This window comes from Suncus etruscus, chromosome 8, assembly GCF_024139225.1.
Source record: "Suncus etruscus isolate mSunEtr1 chromosome 8, mSunEtr1.pri.cur, whole genome shotgun sequence".
Classification (NCBI taxonomy): Eukaryota; Metazoa; Chordata; class Mammalia; order Eulipotyphla; family Soricidae; genus Suncus; species Suncus etruscus.
In genome coordinates this window covers 64,982,592-64,997,911 of record NC_064855.1, presented here as the reverse complement: position 1 = coordinate 64,997,911, position 15,320 = coordinate 64,982,592, and the positions used below count along the sequence as shown (strand labels likewise).

The 15,320-nt window shown below is 40.7% G+C and overlaps 2 protein-coding genes across 2 annotated transcripts in view; both read left to right on the top strand.

Moving 5' to 3' along the window:
• Window positions 1–4,637, top strand: part of NEK3 (NIMA related kinase 3) — a 34,690-nt gene extending 30,053 nt beyond the window's left edge. The window contains exons 13-15 of the mRNA XM_049778793.1: window positions 677–811; window positions 2,799–2,925; window positions 4,433–4,637. Of these exons, the coding sequence (XP_049634750.1) occupies window positions 677–811; window positions 2,799–2,925; window positions 4,433–4,517 (347 nt within the window). The 3' untranslated portion in view covers window positions 4,518–4,637. The remainder of the gene's footprint in view (window positions 1–676; window positions 812–2,798; window positions 2,926–4,432) is intronic.
• Window positions 4,638–11,141: 6,504 nt separating this feature from the next.
• Window positions 11,142–15,320, top strand: part of NEK5 (NIMA related kinase 5) — a 96,632-nt gene continuing 92,453 nt past the window's right edge. Inside the window, 1 exon segment of the mRNA XM_049778483.1 lies at window positions 11,142–11,282. Within this exon segment, the coding sequence (XP_049634440.1) occupies window positions 11,166–11,282 (117 nt within the window). The 5' untranslated portion in view covers window positions 11,142–11,165.

Sequence of the window (15,320 nt, the reverse complement as noted above, 5' to 3'; positions counted from 1 at the left end):
AAATTAGGGGAATGCCTTTGTTTTGTGTTAAAATCTGGGTGTCATCATACAATCAGCAAAGCTTTTCAGTTCTGTCATTTCTGTTTGAACTTTTTTCTGCTCTCATATCCTCTTGAGTCTTATGGGCTGTTCATTCCATGGTTTCTTTGAGTTCCTTGAATAGTCTCAACATTTCCTATCTAAAATCCTTTTCAGAAAGTTATATAACTAACTGGCTGATACTGATTGGCTCCTCAGTGCTACCATCTTCACCCTCTGAGTGTGGTAGGCTTCTGTGTTGCTTTTCCATTAAGACCTTTGCAATCTGGAGGTGTTTATTGTGTGCTGTGGTGTGGCTGACTGGAAGAAATGTTTGGTGGTAGAGTCAAGTAGAGCAGCTGTGCTCTCCTTAGGGTGCTGACCTTGGTGCAAAAATGGCACATTTGAGTCACAAAGAAGACCCCAGTGCTGCTCTGTTTGTTTGCCTCAGTTTTTTGGGACTGTATGATTTTTTTTTGAGGGGGGACTGCATCTGGTAATACTCAGAGCTTATTCTTGGTTCTATTCTCAGGGATCATCACTTCAGAAGTGCCCAGGACACCAAATTGAACCCAGATCGGCCATGTGCAAGTCAAGTATCCTACACGCTGTGCTATCTGTCCATTCTGGCTCTGATTGTTTTTCTTCTCACAACTAGGTGGCTCTGTAATAAAGTACAGTGAAAACAATACCCGTAAGCAGTGGCTCAAAGAGACTCCTGAAACCTTGTTGAATATCCTTAAGAATGCTGATCTCAGCTTGGCATTTCAGACATATACAATCTACAGACCAGGTGATTGATTTTGTTATCCAACTCTGAAAATCCTTTGATTTAAAAAAGATATGAAAAAAATGAATATTAGCAAAGTTACCATTTCAGCCTTAATTAAAAAAATTTTTTTTCCTATTGTTTGGCTTTGGTACCAGAAATTGAACTCATTAGATTAATGCAAGGCAAGCATCCTACCCACTATACTGTCTCTGGCCCATGAGTCTACAGTTCAAGGCACAATATAGAGCCAGTGAGGACCCATTCATTCACACTATTAATGCAGCCCCATCTCTGTTCATCTCTGGATTTTTCCCTTTCTCCAAAATGAAAACTCTGTACCCATGAAATAGCCACTTCTGCTTTTTCCTTCTTTATAGAAATTTTTTGATTTTAAGATTATAGAGAGGACTGGAGCAATATTACTGTGGGTAGGGCATTTGCATTACAAATTGTGCTGACCAGGTTTGACCTCTAGCATTCCATATGGTTCCCCAAGTACCACCATGAATGATCTCTGAGTGCAGATCCAGGAGTAAATCTTGAATACCATGGGGCATGGCCCACCCATCCCAATAAAATTAATATAAAAAGATATGTAAAATTGTGGGAACATTTTATGACATTATGTTTTAGGTTTTCTTGGACCTTTCGTAAGAGTTTCTTTCGTTGGCTTGTTCGCTTATTGTAATGATCACATGACTAGTTTCTAGGCAGGGAAATGTTCTTTTGCTCTTTTAACTTTACAGAATTTAACAGAATAAACCTGGGGAATGTGAAGATTCCTTTCGCTGGATACTTGAATTTTGTTATATTACTAGTGCTCAAAACAGATAAGCAATTATTACTTGATTTTTTTACTGATTCTACAAATATCACTAAAATTGTATGAAATAACCATTTATAAAACCTCTTATAATACTTATAATACTTGATTCCCAGCACCACATATTGTCCCTCAAGCACTGCTAGGAGTAAACCCTGAGTGTAGAGCCAGGAATAATCCCTTAGCACTACTGGGAGTGGCCAAAATCCAAAATGATTTCAGGGGTCTCAAATTCACGGCCCGCAGGCCACAAACAGCCTTCCATACAACATTTTGTGGCCCTGCCCTAGAGGAATCTTTTTTTGTTTTGTTTTGTTTTGTTTTGTTTTAGTTGTTTGGGTCAACCCCCCAATGTTCAAGGCTTACTATTAACTTTGCACTCAAAGATCACCCTGACTTTGCCTCCTGTGGCCCCCGGTAAATTGAGTTTAGACCCCTGGATTACATAGTTCTGATTTTGGAAAAAAAGTTTATCTAAGATTTATTTTACACTTTTATCAGGTAGCAAACATCTGAAATTAACCACCATCTAAGAAATAGTTTGTAAGGGAATCTTGATTTTTTTTTTCTTTTTCTAAATTTTTTTCCAGTTTATTTCTTTATTTAATTGATTGGTTTCGGGACCACACTTAGCAATGCTCAGGGGTTACTCCTGTCTCTGTGCTCAGAAATCACTCCTAGCAAGCTCAGGGGACCAGATGGGATGCTAGGAATTGGACCAGGCTGTTTGGGTCTGCCGCATTCAAGGCAAATGCCCTACTGCTACACTATCTCTCCGGCCCCTTGATATTTTTTTTCTGATTTTCTGATTTTATTTTCTTCCATGGGGAAAAATTCAGATGTGAGAGTGATTTAAAAGTAAAAAGAAAATGAACTGTAATCTAACTTTCCAAAGATAAATATCAATGCTTTAATATTCTATCAAAGTATTTTAACAGTAACTTTCCTTTATTTTTTCATAAAATACTTTTTTTAAAATGTAATATACCTACTTTTACATTGTGGGTCTGTTTTTACCAAAAATCTTGCAGGATCACAAATGGGGAGGCACTATACTAAAGATGAAATCTGGACCAGGACATTGTCCTTAGTTAGTTAACAGGCATTTGTAGAATTTTCATTTAATATGCATGAGATAAGTAGATGTCATTGAATTGGAACAACTTCTATTCATTTTCTCTGAAGGTACTGAAGGGTTCTTAAAAGGGCCCCTCTCTGAAGAGATGGAAGAGTCGGACAGTGTTGATGGAGATCAAGATGTTGTCACTTTGGATCCAGAGAGACTTGAACCTAGACTAGATGAGGAGGACACGTATGTTATAATCTGCCTAAAAACTTTCATTGATGTGTGTTTTATGTATTACTTGAGTGATCAAACTTACAGTTATTGGTTATATAACTGTATATCATAAATGAACATTATGAATAATAAGCATAATGAATATAAAATTATGAACATAAAATAATTATTTCTTGATCTTTGTCTAGGATGGGTAAGGTGTTACAATGTTATAGAATTCTTGACCAAGCTATATGTTTTTAACATTGTAGCTTGTATTTATTAAATTTTTTTGTTTTTGTTTTTTCTTTGTTTTTGGGCCACACCCGGTGATGCTCAGGGTTTACTCCTGGCTATGTGCTCAGAAGTTGCTCCTGGCTTGGGGGTACCATATGGGACGCCGGGGGATCGAACTGCGGTCCCTCCAAGGCTAGCGCAGGCAAGGCAGGCACCTTACCTCTAGCGTCACCGCCCGGCCCCTATTTATTAAATTTTTATTAATTTATTTAAACTGTGGTTTACAATGCTGTTCATAATACAATTCTGGCATTTAATATGCTGATATCAATTCCACCACAGTGTAATATTCCCTTCACCATTACCCCTATATTTTCCCCCCACAGTCTGCCCTCTTGATTAGCACAAAATTATTTTATGTTGCTTATTACAACAAAATGGCTAGTGGAATTATATATAAAAAATATTTCAGTTGGGACAGCTAAAAAAAATACTTCAGTGAAAGGAAATTTGTGAAAATTGCTATATCTCATAATGGGTCATTAAGTCATTGTTTAAAGGTTTGGTAAGCTGTTGATAGTGGAGCATTAATTGTTTTTTTTTTATTGAGATGAGTTGGCTTCTATGCTACTTCTCCATCTACTTTGGAACCCGAGGAGTTGTAGAACTGGGCCAATGAGCTTATATGTGGATGTGGCTGCTGAGGTATCTGAAACTATGATGGGGCCTCAGGGGAGGCTGCCTGTCTCTCCTCCAATAAGATCTCAGAGTTTTCAGCCCTCAAATTAGTATACCTGGAGTTTTTGTCAATTTGGTGTCTGCAGAAATTAGTTGTAAAGCAGTGAAGTTGGGCTATTGGCAAGATGGTATTGTGTCAGTTGTGGAGTATGGATACAGCTGCTGCTAGGGTTTCAACAGAGCAGGGACTAATTCAGCCCACCCCGCTTCCTCCATCAGAGGATACTTCAAGCTTTCAGTTAGAAGATTGTTGTTATAGCAAATTTTAGGAGCTTAACTTGCATCGCTTCTGAGAATAGTCATGAATTAGGGCCAATAGTATACATAGCTGTGGCTGTGGGTAGATTTATTATGCTTTAAAGTAGTTGAACTGTTGTACTGAAGAGGTTTTAAGAACAGTAGAAGTAGTGGTGGAAATTTTGAGGGGAAGAGATAGATATTTATCTTTAGTTGCCTTACAGTTATTTTTTTAAAATGTAAATATTATGAGGGTATTCTGCTTTGAGCCCATCAATAAATACTGTGCCTCTCTTATGTATTAAGTGTCCAAATTGTTTCTTCACAGGGATTTTGAAGATGATGATGACAACTATGATTGGGTGTCAGAGCTTAAGCTGCGAAGTGGATGGAAAGAAGTGTCTGATGGCTAATTTCAAAGATCTGTTCCCTAGTCACATTGAATATATGTTTAAACTGAAGAATTAATGTTTGGTTAATACTTAGCTAGTAGGATGTATGTTAAAAACAAGATGAAAGGACAGGAATCAATATTTAAAACTATCCTCAATTAGTATCATGAAGTAAAATTCTAGACTTTTCTAGAATTCCTGTGAATTTTTTAATTCAAAAGGAAAAGGTACAGAAAAAATGATTCCGTAAGAACAGTTAGAAGCTACCACTTACTGTTTGTGTAATTGTGAAAACTTTTAACTCTGAGCCTGAATTTCCTCACCAAGAAAATGAGAGCAATAATGCCTGCCTCCTATGGAGTCAGACCAGAAATCATCACTGTAGTCCAGGAACCTTGTGATTTATATCTATTACTAAGTACCTTTTTGTATATTTCTTAAAAGACTACTGGTCTAAATCTGTCCAATCTGTTCAATTACAACATCATAATGTGATTCTTCAGTAAGACCCTCTTTCTAGGAAGTGCTCAGTGATTTTCATCACCCATCTCTTACTACCAGCCCTTCACATGACAAATGGTACAGGGTCAACGGGTGGGCTACGGGGCTTCAGTGCATTTCTGAAGCAAGTTAATCCTGTATCGAGAGTAGCACAGTGTGAAAGCGAAGAAGTATAGAACATAGTAAAAGGAGAAGGTGTTGTGGAACTGATAGGGGGTCAGGGAAAGTGGTCCAGAAATATCTGGGTCACCATGCTACACATGCATGAGATCCTGTCATTTTATATTCTGACACTTTAGTGAGGTGAGACTATTTTATCAAAGGGCTGGAGCGATAATACAACCAGCAAGGCACTTGCTTTGCACATGGCCAACCTAGGTTCATTTCCCAGACCACCTCATGTCCGTCCCCCCCCCCACCCCAAGCCCTGTCAGGAGTGATTTTTGAGCAAAGAACAAGGAGTAAGCTCTGAGCACCACCAAATGTAGCTCCCAACCAAAAATAAAATCAATCAGGAAAAAATTCAATTATACAACTATGATTTAGGGCACAATTTCGTGCAGCTTCAAAGTATTTGTAACCATCACAACTGGCTCCTAAAGTACATGATCCAAACCAGAGCAAGAGCACAATAGGTAGAGCGTTTGCCTTGCACACAGCAGAACTGAATTCAATCCCTGGCATCCCATATTGTCCCCCTGCACATAGCCTGCCAGGAGCGATTTCTGAATGCAGAGCCAGGAGTAACCTGAGTGTCACTGGATTTGATCCAAAAAGAAAAATAAATTAAGTACCATGATACTACCACCAGAGATTCTCTTCTTAGATTTCCTCCCTCAACACTAACCTTAGTTCTGTGTTCTGAGTCCAGTGGTTTTCTTAAGTTTGATTTTGTCTTTATTTATTTATTTTTGGGCCACACCCAGTGACACTCAGGGGTTATTTTTGGCTTAGCATTCAGAAATCGCTCCTGGCATGGGGGACCTTATGGGATGCTTGGGGGAGGGGGGAATCGAACTGCATTATCTAGGTCAGCCCAACCATGTGCAAGGCAAACGCCCTACTGCTGTGCCATCACTCCAACCCCCCATGATTTTTTCTTTAGAACTTTTTTTTTAGAGATACAGTTCTTGACATACAAATAGGCAAGAACTAAAGTCTAGGCCAGAAAGATAGCACAGTGGTAAAGCATTTGTTTTGCATGCAGCCAACCCAGGATGGACCCAGGTTAAATTCCTTGCATCCCATATGGTCCCCCGAGCCTGCCAAGAGCAATTTCTGAGTGCAGAGCCAGGAGTAACCTCTGAGTACTACCAGTAAGGCCCCAAAACAAAACAAAAAAAGAATTGAAGACTACTTTTTTTTTTGGTGGTGGTGGGTCACTCCTGAAGGTGCTTGGGGTACTATATAATGCCAGGAGTCAAACCCAGAGCTCCTGCATACAAAAGATGCTCTTTAGTCCACTGAACCACTAGCCCAACTCTTTTAACAGAATTTCACTTGTATTTGGATATAAGACTAAAGTTTTTTTGCACTAAGTGAGAAAGAGTGATAGGGAGGTCAGAGGAATAGTTCAAGGTATAAGGTACTTGCATATGGTGGACCTGGGTTCTAACACCGTTAATCTTTATGGCCCTCTGAGTTCGCCAGGAGTGATCCCTGAGCACAGCCAGGAATTGGACACCACCAGAAATGGCCCTTCCTAGCAGGAAAAAAAAAAGATAATGATGGATTTCAAATATGTAATGGCACTATTTAGATTTCACTGGATATATTTTACTGTTTGCTTCTGATCACTATTTCTAATTATCTGTGTTTCAAGTGTTTAAACATGTTGAAAACATGTTTTTAAATTTTTTATTGGAACCATAGTGATTTATAAAGTTCTTCACAGTTGGGTTTCAGACATTCAATGTTTCAGGGCTAATCCCACTACTGTTGCCAACCCTCTCACCAATGTTCCCAGAGTGTATCCCATAGCACCACCGCCCCACCCCAGCCTGCAGTGTAACAGGCCCATTTTAAATTTGGATGGTTAATTGTTGTTGACTCTGGCTTAGGTATTTAGCTCTGTCAGTTACACCCCACTCAGGAAGGGCACACATCAGAAGTGCTTTTTTGCCTTCTTAGGTGTAGTGCACTCCTGAAAAAGAATTATTTGCCAAAAAGGTCCGCTTAGAGTAGTCAAATCAGTTGACCCTTTGTGTGGATTGTTTGGCTATAATTCTAAACATGGCTGTGACTCTCTCTCTTTATTTTTGACCATTATTAGAAATCAGGCCTCAATATTTCTTTCTAACAAAGAAGGACAGTACCAAAGCTCGCCAAAAGTCTCCTGCTGAGCTCCTGTGATCTCTCTTTCTCCCCCCATTTCCTTAAAGGTATCTGGTTTTTCTTTACCTGTTTTCTTCATATGCTAATTCTAGCTTTGATCTCATTGGTTCATCCCCTTTTCCTTTCTCCCTGGCTATGCGGAAAAATCCGTCTCTCTCTGGCTCTCTCTGGCCTCTCCCTCTTGTTTTCACCATGTAGTTCTGTGTGGTCTCATTTATTTCATATTTCATAATTCATATTTCATATTCGTCCATTTCGTGCATCTGCTTGATTCCCAGTGGGAAAATGAACCCACTAAGGTCTGCTTAGGGACTTTTATTTTATTGTGATAAAAAGTCCGGAGCATCTGTCCTTTTTTTTTTAATAAATTTTTATTGTGACCAAAGTGCATTACCGTAATATTTACGGTACATAGTGACAATGAATGAGGGGCATTCCCGACACCAGTGTCCTCCCTCCACCCCTGTTCCCAGCATGCATCCTCACATCTCCCTCCTTTACTCCCCAGAATACTAGTGTAACTGATCTCCACTTTACAGCTTGTTATAGATTGGGTATCCTGTTGTCATTGGCTTTGGTTTTGGTGTTCAAGTCTGATCATTTTTTATTTCCACTACATGTTCATATGACTGGTCCTGGTATCCTCCCCCCCCTCAATTTATGAGGCTGAATGATTCAAGTTATGTGATTCTGTTGGAGATAAAAAGGATAAGAAAAATAAAAGAAAAAATTTGGTAGCAACTACCAAAAAAAATGCACCCAGCAAAAAAAGTCACCAAATAATAACCACAAGAGTGAAAAAGAAAAAAGAGAAGGAAAATAATATCAAAAGCAAACAAAACAAAACAAGAAAAAGAGGGAGTGCTGGTGTGGCAGGGTTTGGTGTTCCCCCACCTTTTTTTGTTTGTTTGTTTTGCATAGGCACAGTAAGTATTGGGGAAGAAAGGGAATTCCCGTGGCCTAAGAGATTCAGGGTTTCTCTGCTCTTGAAGCATACCGTCATAGGAGCTCTGTCCTTTCTTAACACCAACAATGCACCTGAGACCCCATTGCCAGTCTCCTGTCATTTTATGTGCCTTTCTCCTCCACCACTCAATTTCTTTCCTTCTCACTATATTCTGGGCCCTAGGGTGTTCTCAACAACACCCATTTAAACCATTTCATTTTTTGATGCAGTTATTCTAAATATTACATATAATAAATAAATAAATAAATAATCCTTTTTTCTGGCTTACTTTATTTAACAATATCTTTCAGTTCCATCCATGTTACAGTGGATTACATAATGGCATCATTCCTTAAAGCTATGTAGTATTCCATTGTGTATACATACCACATTTTCATGATCTGTTGTTGGACATCCAGGTAGATTCCAACTCTTAGCTCTTGTACTGTGATAAATTGTGGTGTGCACACATCCTTTTGGAAGAGTGTTTTTTTTGTTCTGGGGATAGATACCCAAAAGTGGGGTTGATGGGTGATATGGCAGTTCGAATCTGAGTTTACTGAGAAACCTCCATACTGTAAAACACGTTTTAGACAGCAGCCTTAAGTTCAATCTGGAAGGAGTACAGAGACAAAGGGAAAAGAGGAGTATACTTCCAGGCAATAGGAGCAGCAATCAGGTTCATGAAACCACCCCACGGGAAGCTGTCCTGTGGCCAAGATTGAAATTCCATCCCAGTGCCCACCTGCATACGGTGCGGTGAGGTGAGTGACACCTTGCATTAGAGTCTTCCTGTTCGAGCTGAGCTAATTGATCATAGGGAGAGATGGTTTCTCTGCAGTTTGTTGCATTGAGTTAAGAGAAGGACTGCAAAGTGTTGGGTGCTCCACATAGAAAAAGCGGGGCGCAGTGCTCACTGCACGTTAGGCAATGGAATCCGGAGTCCACAGGGACGGGGGTGAAGGCGAGGAGGCCACGTCGCTATGCTCCCCTGTGCAGGGTGGACTGTACCCACAAAGGACTCCTGCAGCCCGGCCCCGCCCCCGCCCTGGGCCCTCCACGCTCCACCTCTCGGCTCCTCTCCAGCCTGCAAGGGGAGCAGGGACCCCGGGACCAGGATCCATCCACCCGTGACCGGCAGGGCAGGTACGCTGCAGGCCGGCCGCCCTCGGGGGCGGCTCCAGGGGTTCCGGGAGCAACAGGGGTAAGATTAGGGCTCCCCTCCCCGGAGGAAAAGGACGCGGAGCGCGGTGGTGTCCTGGGTCGCGTCTGTCTCCATGGCACCAGCGTAGCCTACCAGGTTCCTGCAGTGTCCAGGGCGCGCGCAGGGTGGGAGTCTCCCTAAATCTAAACTAGGGCCCTTCTTAGCCCTCTCTCTGGCTGGAGGGTCCCGAACCCCGACCCCTCGAAGGATGCGGCCCCCTCGAAATCCGGTCCTCCCTCCAGTGTGCGCTCAAAGTTCTCTGGTGCACAACTTCTGCCAGTGGGCTTGAGAGGCTGTAGGTCTCGAACTGCTGGAAAACCCCCTGTCTGCTGACTTAAAATCGACAGTGCCCTAAGTGCTTTTAAAGGACATTGCAAGGATAGCAATGTAGGGGCCAGAGAGATAGGACATCGGTAGGGCGTTTGCTTTGCACGCAGCCAAACCAGGACGATGGTTCGAATCCTGGCATCCCCAAATTATCCCCTGAGCCTGCCAGGAGCGATTTCTGAGCACAGAGCCAGGAGTAACCAACCCCTGAGTGCCGCTGGGTGTGGCCCCAAAAGCCCCCCCCCCCCCAAAAAAAAAGACAGTAATGTATAATAAAGCCTATATTTCCACCTGTTCCTATCTACGTGCTACTAATAAACACGTTGGGAGTCTGAATTAGTGAGCTGAAGTTCTGGGCAAGGGCGCCTGACTGTGACTTTAGTTTGAGAAGCGGTCTGTGATTTTACAAAACGGTGAACAATCTCTTTCAAGTCTCTAAACTGTGATGCAGTCGAGCCTTGATTTACAACTGTGGATTCTCTTCCTTGAAAACTCACTGTTAGTTGCAAAAAACAAAACACATCAAAAAACCACTCCTTGTATTTACTGTAAAAAAAAAAAACGTTTGGTTATAGCTGCAGCGAATTATACTCCTCCATATTTATGCTGTGGGAAGACTTTCTAAGGTGATGGGCCTGGATTCTCTTGACCGTAGTATCTTAGGTTTTACGAGTACTTTAAAAGCCTTCAGAAAACAACAAAAACACAACAGGCCACAAATTTCCAAAATGCCCTGGAGAGGGCAGCACGTCCCCGCTTAGAAAGACATCTGTGGGGCTTCACCGTCACAGGGCATTTCTGCTTCCTAGAAGTGCAGAGTGGATGTATTTTTTTCCTTCTTCTGAGAACCAAAGTGCAAAAACAGGAATTGTGAACTCTATTTAAAGACGAAAGAGGTAGACCCCAATTAAAGCCCCAGTTTTTGTATGAGCCTCCCAGCACATCCAATTATCATCCGAGCACACAAGGTGTAGACCCCCAGATCTCAAAGCAAAACAAACAGATAAAAGCTAGGAAAGTGAGTTTTTGTGATATGAGATGATTTGCTCAGGAGCATGCTGCAGTTTATCATGACCTCACTGGGGAACCACTGGGAAACTTGTGTCACTGTGGTAGCTGCTTGTGACCAGTCCACTTGTCTTGACAAGTGGTACGTTATGTTTTTTGTTTTGTTTGAGGGCAGCACAGGCTGACTTGGGGACCCTGTCCTTGAGCTATCTCCTAAGCCTCTTGTCCTGAACATTGTAACAAGAAAGCCTTTGCAAATTAAGTCGCTGTATGTTTGAGTGACCAGTTTTGAAATCTGTGATCAAATTTTCTTTATTCACAGTGCAGGAGACTTTCATCCCTGGAGACCATGGACAAATACGATGTGATTAAGGCCATTGGGGAAGGTGCCTTTGGGAAAGTTTACTTGGCCAAAGAGAAAGCAGATAGCAAGTTCTGTGTTATAAAAGAGATCAATTGTGCAAAGGTAAAGTGAAGGAGTTCCAATTCCTTATCATCTTCGGGGCATTTTCATCTGTCTTAATTGAATGTGAAAACACATTTGATTGGTTTTCACCAATCTGAACTTACAGTCTCAGTTGATTCTTATTTGCTCAAACCTCTAAATGCATTGTCCAAGCAAAGTGAAGAAAGGAAGGGATGGGGCAAAAGTTCCAGGTAAGGATCCAATTCCTCAGTTGTGTGCACAGTAGTTGCTCTCAGCACTGCTCGGGAAGGAGACCATGTAGTGCTGATTGAAGTAGTGAAACTTGACTAGTCTTAAGTGTATACAACTTTCAGTGTTAGTACTAAGACTAGCACACAATCGTTTTGCTAAGGTTTAAGTAGGTTTGCTGAGGTGATGCTCTAGTGTCTGTGCTTGGGCCCCACCACTGCCTCTCAATGACAGTTATCAGACTGCTCTTTGCCTGTATGGCTTCCCTTTGTTCTCAGGTCCTCTATGTGAGAACCTCTGTTTTACTGCCCTCTGCCCCAAAGAGGGCTATGCTGGGGCTTCTGTCTTTCAAGAAGGTCCTTTTCTGCCCATCTGAAAGCCTCAGCATCTGACCTCCAGTATAGCTTCCCACTCTAAGTAATTCTTTCTCTAAACTTTCCTAATCTGAGAGAAGCTAAAGATAAGAATATGAAAAGCTCATCAAGAGTCTTCTTGTGACAACACCCATATTAACTTTCATTTATGCAGTGAACTCCAGGTTAGGACAATTTGGAGAGATTGTATAAAACCTTCTCCCAAAAGCCATTTCCTACTCTTTATTTTTCCACAATGGAAAAACCTAGTTATCTCTTGAACAAGTATCTTTCTTTCCTTTCATACTTCTCAAAGAAAAAAAAATTTTTTTTTTTTTTGGTTTTTGGGCCACACCCGTTTGACGCTCAGGGGTTACTCCTGGCTATGTGCTCAGAAATCGCCCCTGGCTTGGGGGGACCATATGGGACACCGGGGGATCGAACCGCGGTCCTTCCTTGGCTAGCGCTTGCAAGGCAGACACCTTCCCTCCAGCGCCACCTACCCGGCCCCGAAAAAAAATTTTTAACTTTATTTATTAACTGATTCATTGATTGATGTGTTTCTGGGCCACACCCAGCAGTGCTCAGAGGTCACTCCTGGCTTCCACACTCAGAAATCGCCCCTGGCAGGCTGGGGGTCCAGCTGGGATGCCAGGAACTGAACCGGGTCCCTCCTGGATCGACCACATTCTAGGCAAATGCCCTAGCACTGTGCTATCTCTTCAGCCCCAGAAAAAATTTTCTAGAGAAATAGTACAGTAAGTAATGCATTTTTTTTTATAAATACAGCCAAAAAATTTAATCTCTGGTGTCCCATATGGTACCCTGAATACTACTCCTGGGTGTAGCCCCAAAACAAAACAAAACAAACAAAAAGCTATTTTGCATTACATACAAAAAATAAATAAGTAAAAAATAAACTTCTAATGCCTGGAAAGATGGTCCAGCACTTGAGGCACTTGCCTTGTATGCAATCAACTTGGGTTCAATTCCTGGCATCCCAGATCATCTGCCTTGAACCAGAGCCAGAAGTAACCCCTGAGCATCACCATGTGTGGCTCTCCCAAAATTGAAAAACTCTCATAGCCTTAATAAAAAATTGTAGTTCAGCAAATATGAACTATTTGTGCTTTTTGTTTAAAGCTAATTGCTCCTTCACTACTACCAAAGTCCCCAGGACCCTCCACCATGGTCCTCATGCAACTTCTGGTCCTCACCACCCCCTGATTTTATAGACATATCTGCTATGGTACTGATTTCTTTCAACATGTATGTGCTTTAGTTGTGTGTGTGTTTTCCTCCCTTTACTAAATTGTTTTATGAGACAGAATCTATCATTTATCTTATTATTCCATATAGCACCTGGTATATATATATATATATATATATATATATATATTCAATAAGTATTCAATAAATTATTTTTAGGCAATTCTTAGGTATTCTTAGGTAATTGGCCCAATGGATAGATACTTTGGACCTTCTAGCTTTATAGTTAACTGCTACACACTTAGGAATTATATAAATCATTTAAATTCAAAGTAAAGAATAAAAACATTTGAGCCTTGAACCTTTCATAGAAATATATTAAAAATATCATAGCATCTTTCCTACTTCCAATATAGATTATGAAAAATTACATTCTTCTAATATGGCACTGATTTTTACTTATCTTTTACTCGAGCTACCTTGAAGTAACATGCTTCATCATTATTATTTTCCCATTTAGTCTCCCTCCATAGGAGCATATTTGCATAGCAGTCATTGCATCCCAGTATTAATATTGATTACTTTTCTCTTCCTTTTGATGTTAATGCACTTTTTTTATTACATGTTATTTAGAAAAATTAACATTTCTTCTCACCTTTTCAAATACCTCACTGATCAGTAAACTCTACATTCCAGAACTTAGATTGCCTTTTTTATAGGTATAAGACAGGAATATTTCCTCTCATCATTTTACTGTTGTCAACATATTCCTTTACTTGGGGACTTCTCAAGTGGTACTCGGGAAGCTCAGAGTTCACGTGGGGCCTGCAGTTCAGTGCAAGTGAACAAAGGATGCAGTACAGAGCCACTCCAGTGGTGCTTGGGAACCAAGCTTGGGGGCTGCATATGGTGATGTTTAGGGGACCATGTATGGTGCCAAGAACTGAACTGGCACTGCACTGTATTATCTCTCCAGCTTTTAAATAAAATTTTAAATAAATTCTGAGTGGTAGAGCACTAGTTTTGCCTGTATAAGGCTCTGGACTTAATTCCTAACACCACATAAAATATTAAAATTAAAAAACAAAAATGTTCTGGGAGCAGGGTATGCTTAAGTGGTAGAACATACAGACATACATATATATGCATAGACCTATAGCATACGTCCTGAGTTAATTCCACATATCTCATGGCCCTTTGTACTACTAGATAGGATGCCTACAAAAAAATAAATAAAAATTAAAGTGTTCATTATAGAAATGTTGAAGAGAAAATAAGACAATTTAGAAGAAAATAGAAATTTCTGTGAACCCTGACTTAATTTTATTACCATTTGGTGAATTTTTCTCCAGATTATTATTTATTTATTTCAATTATTTTTGGGAGGAGAGGTAGTGTTGGAGTGTTAGGCCCAGTGGTGTTCAGGGCACTGTGCTCAGAGAGGTTCCTCCTGATGATTCCTGGGAGACCATTGAGTACCAAGGATCAAACTCTGCTGGAGTCCAGCCCCCGGTGAATGGGCCTGAAGCAGGGGTGCCTCAAAGATTAAGAAAACAAGAGAGACATAAAATAAAAAAGCCTGGGGCAGAAGGCTCCCAGCTTCCAGGACTGAGCACCTAGACTGTTCTCCACATACATTTATTGTTCAGCTTCACTCAACATGGGAGGAAGGGCAAATGTTAACAGACAAAAGTACATATCTAATGCTAACCAAGTATAAGTGGGTCTTTCTATCTCAAAAGGGGTGTGTGAAGGGAAGAGGAAGCTAGAGCAAAATCTCTGTGGATGGTCTTTCTCCAGGAGAGAGGGCAGACAAAAGAGTGAATACAGGACCCTATCAGCTGCATTCAATTCAAAGTACCCTAAGAGTTCTTAAATCATATCTTTCCACATCTCTCTATCAACTCTCTAGCTAAACTTATGTATTTATTGGATGTCTTCATATATAATAAAACCCAGGGCTCCAGCATGCACAATACATACTCTAGTCCTTTGAGAAATCACTTTTTCCTTTCTCATTTTTTCTTTTGTTGCATGGTGCTTAGAGTCAAGCCAAGATCTCTATACATGCAAGACAAGTGCTTTTGCAGTTAGCTGAGCTATTTTCCACCCAAAATTATTCATCAAAATTCTTTTTAGTTTATCATATTTTTAAATTCTGACTACTACTGACAAACCATTGATTAGATATAGGACACTCTGCTAATTCTAGAAATGTCATTTCTTGCTGATGAGAGAACAGTTTCAGAAGTAACATTAAAAGCCAGTGAAATTCTGGAGGATTTCA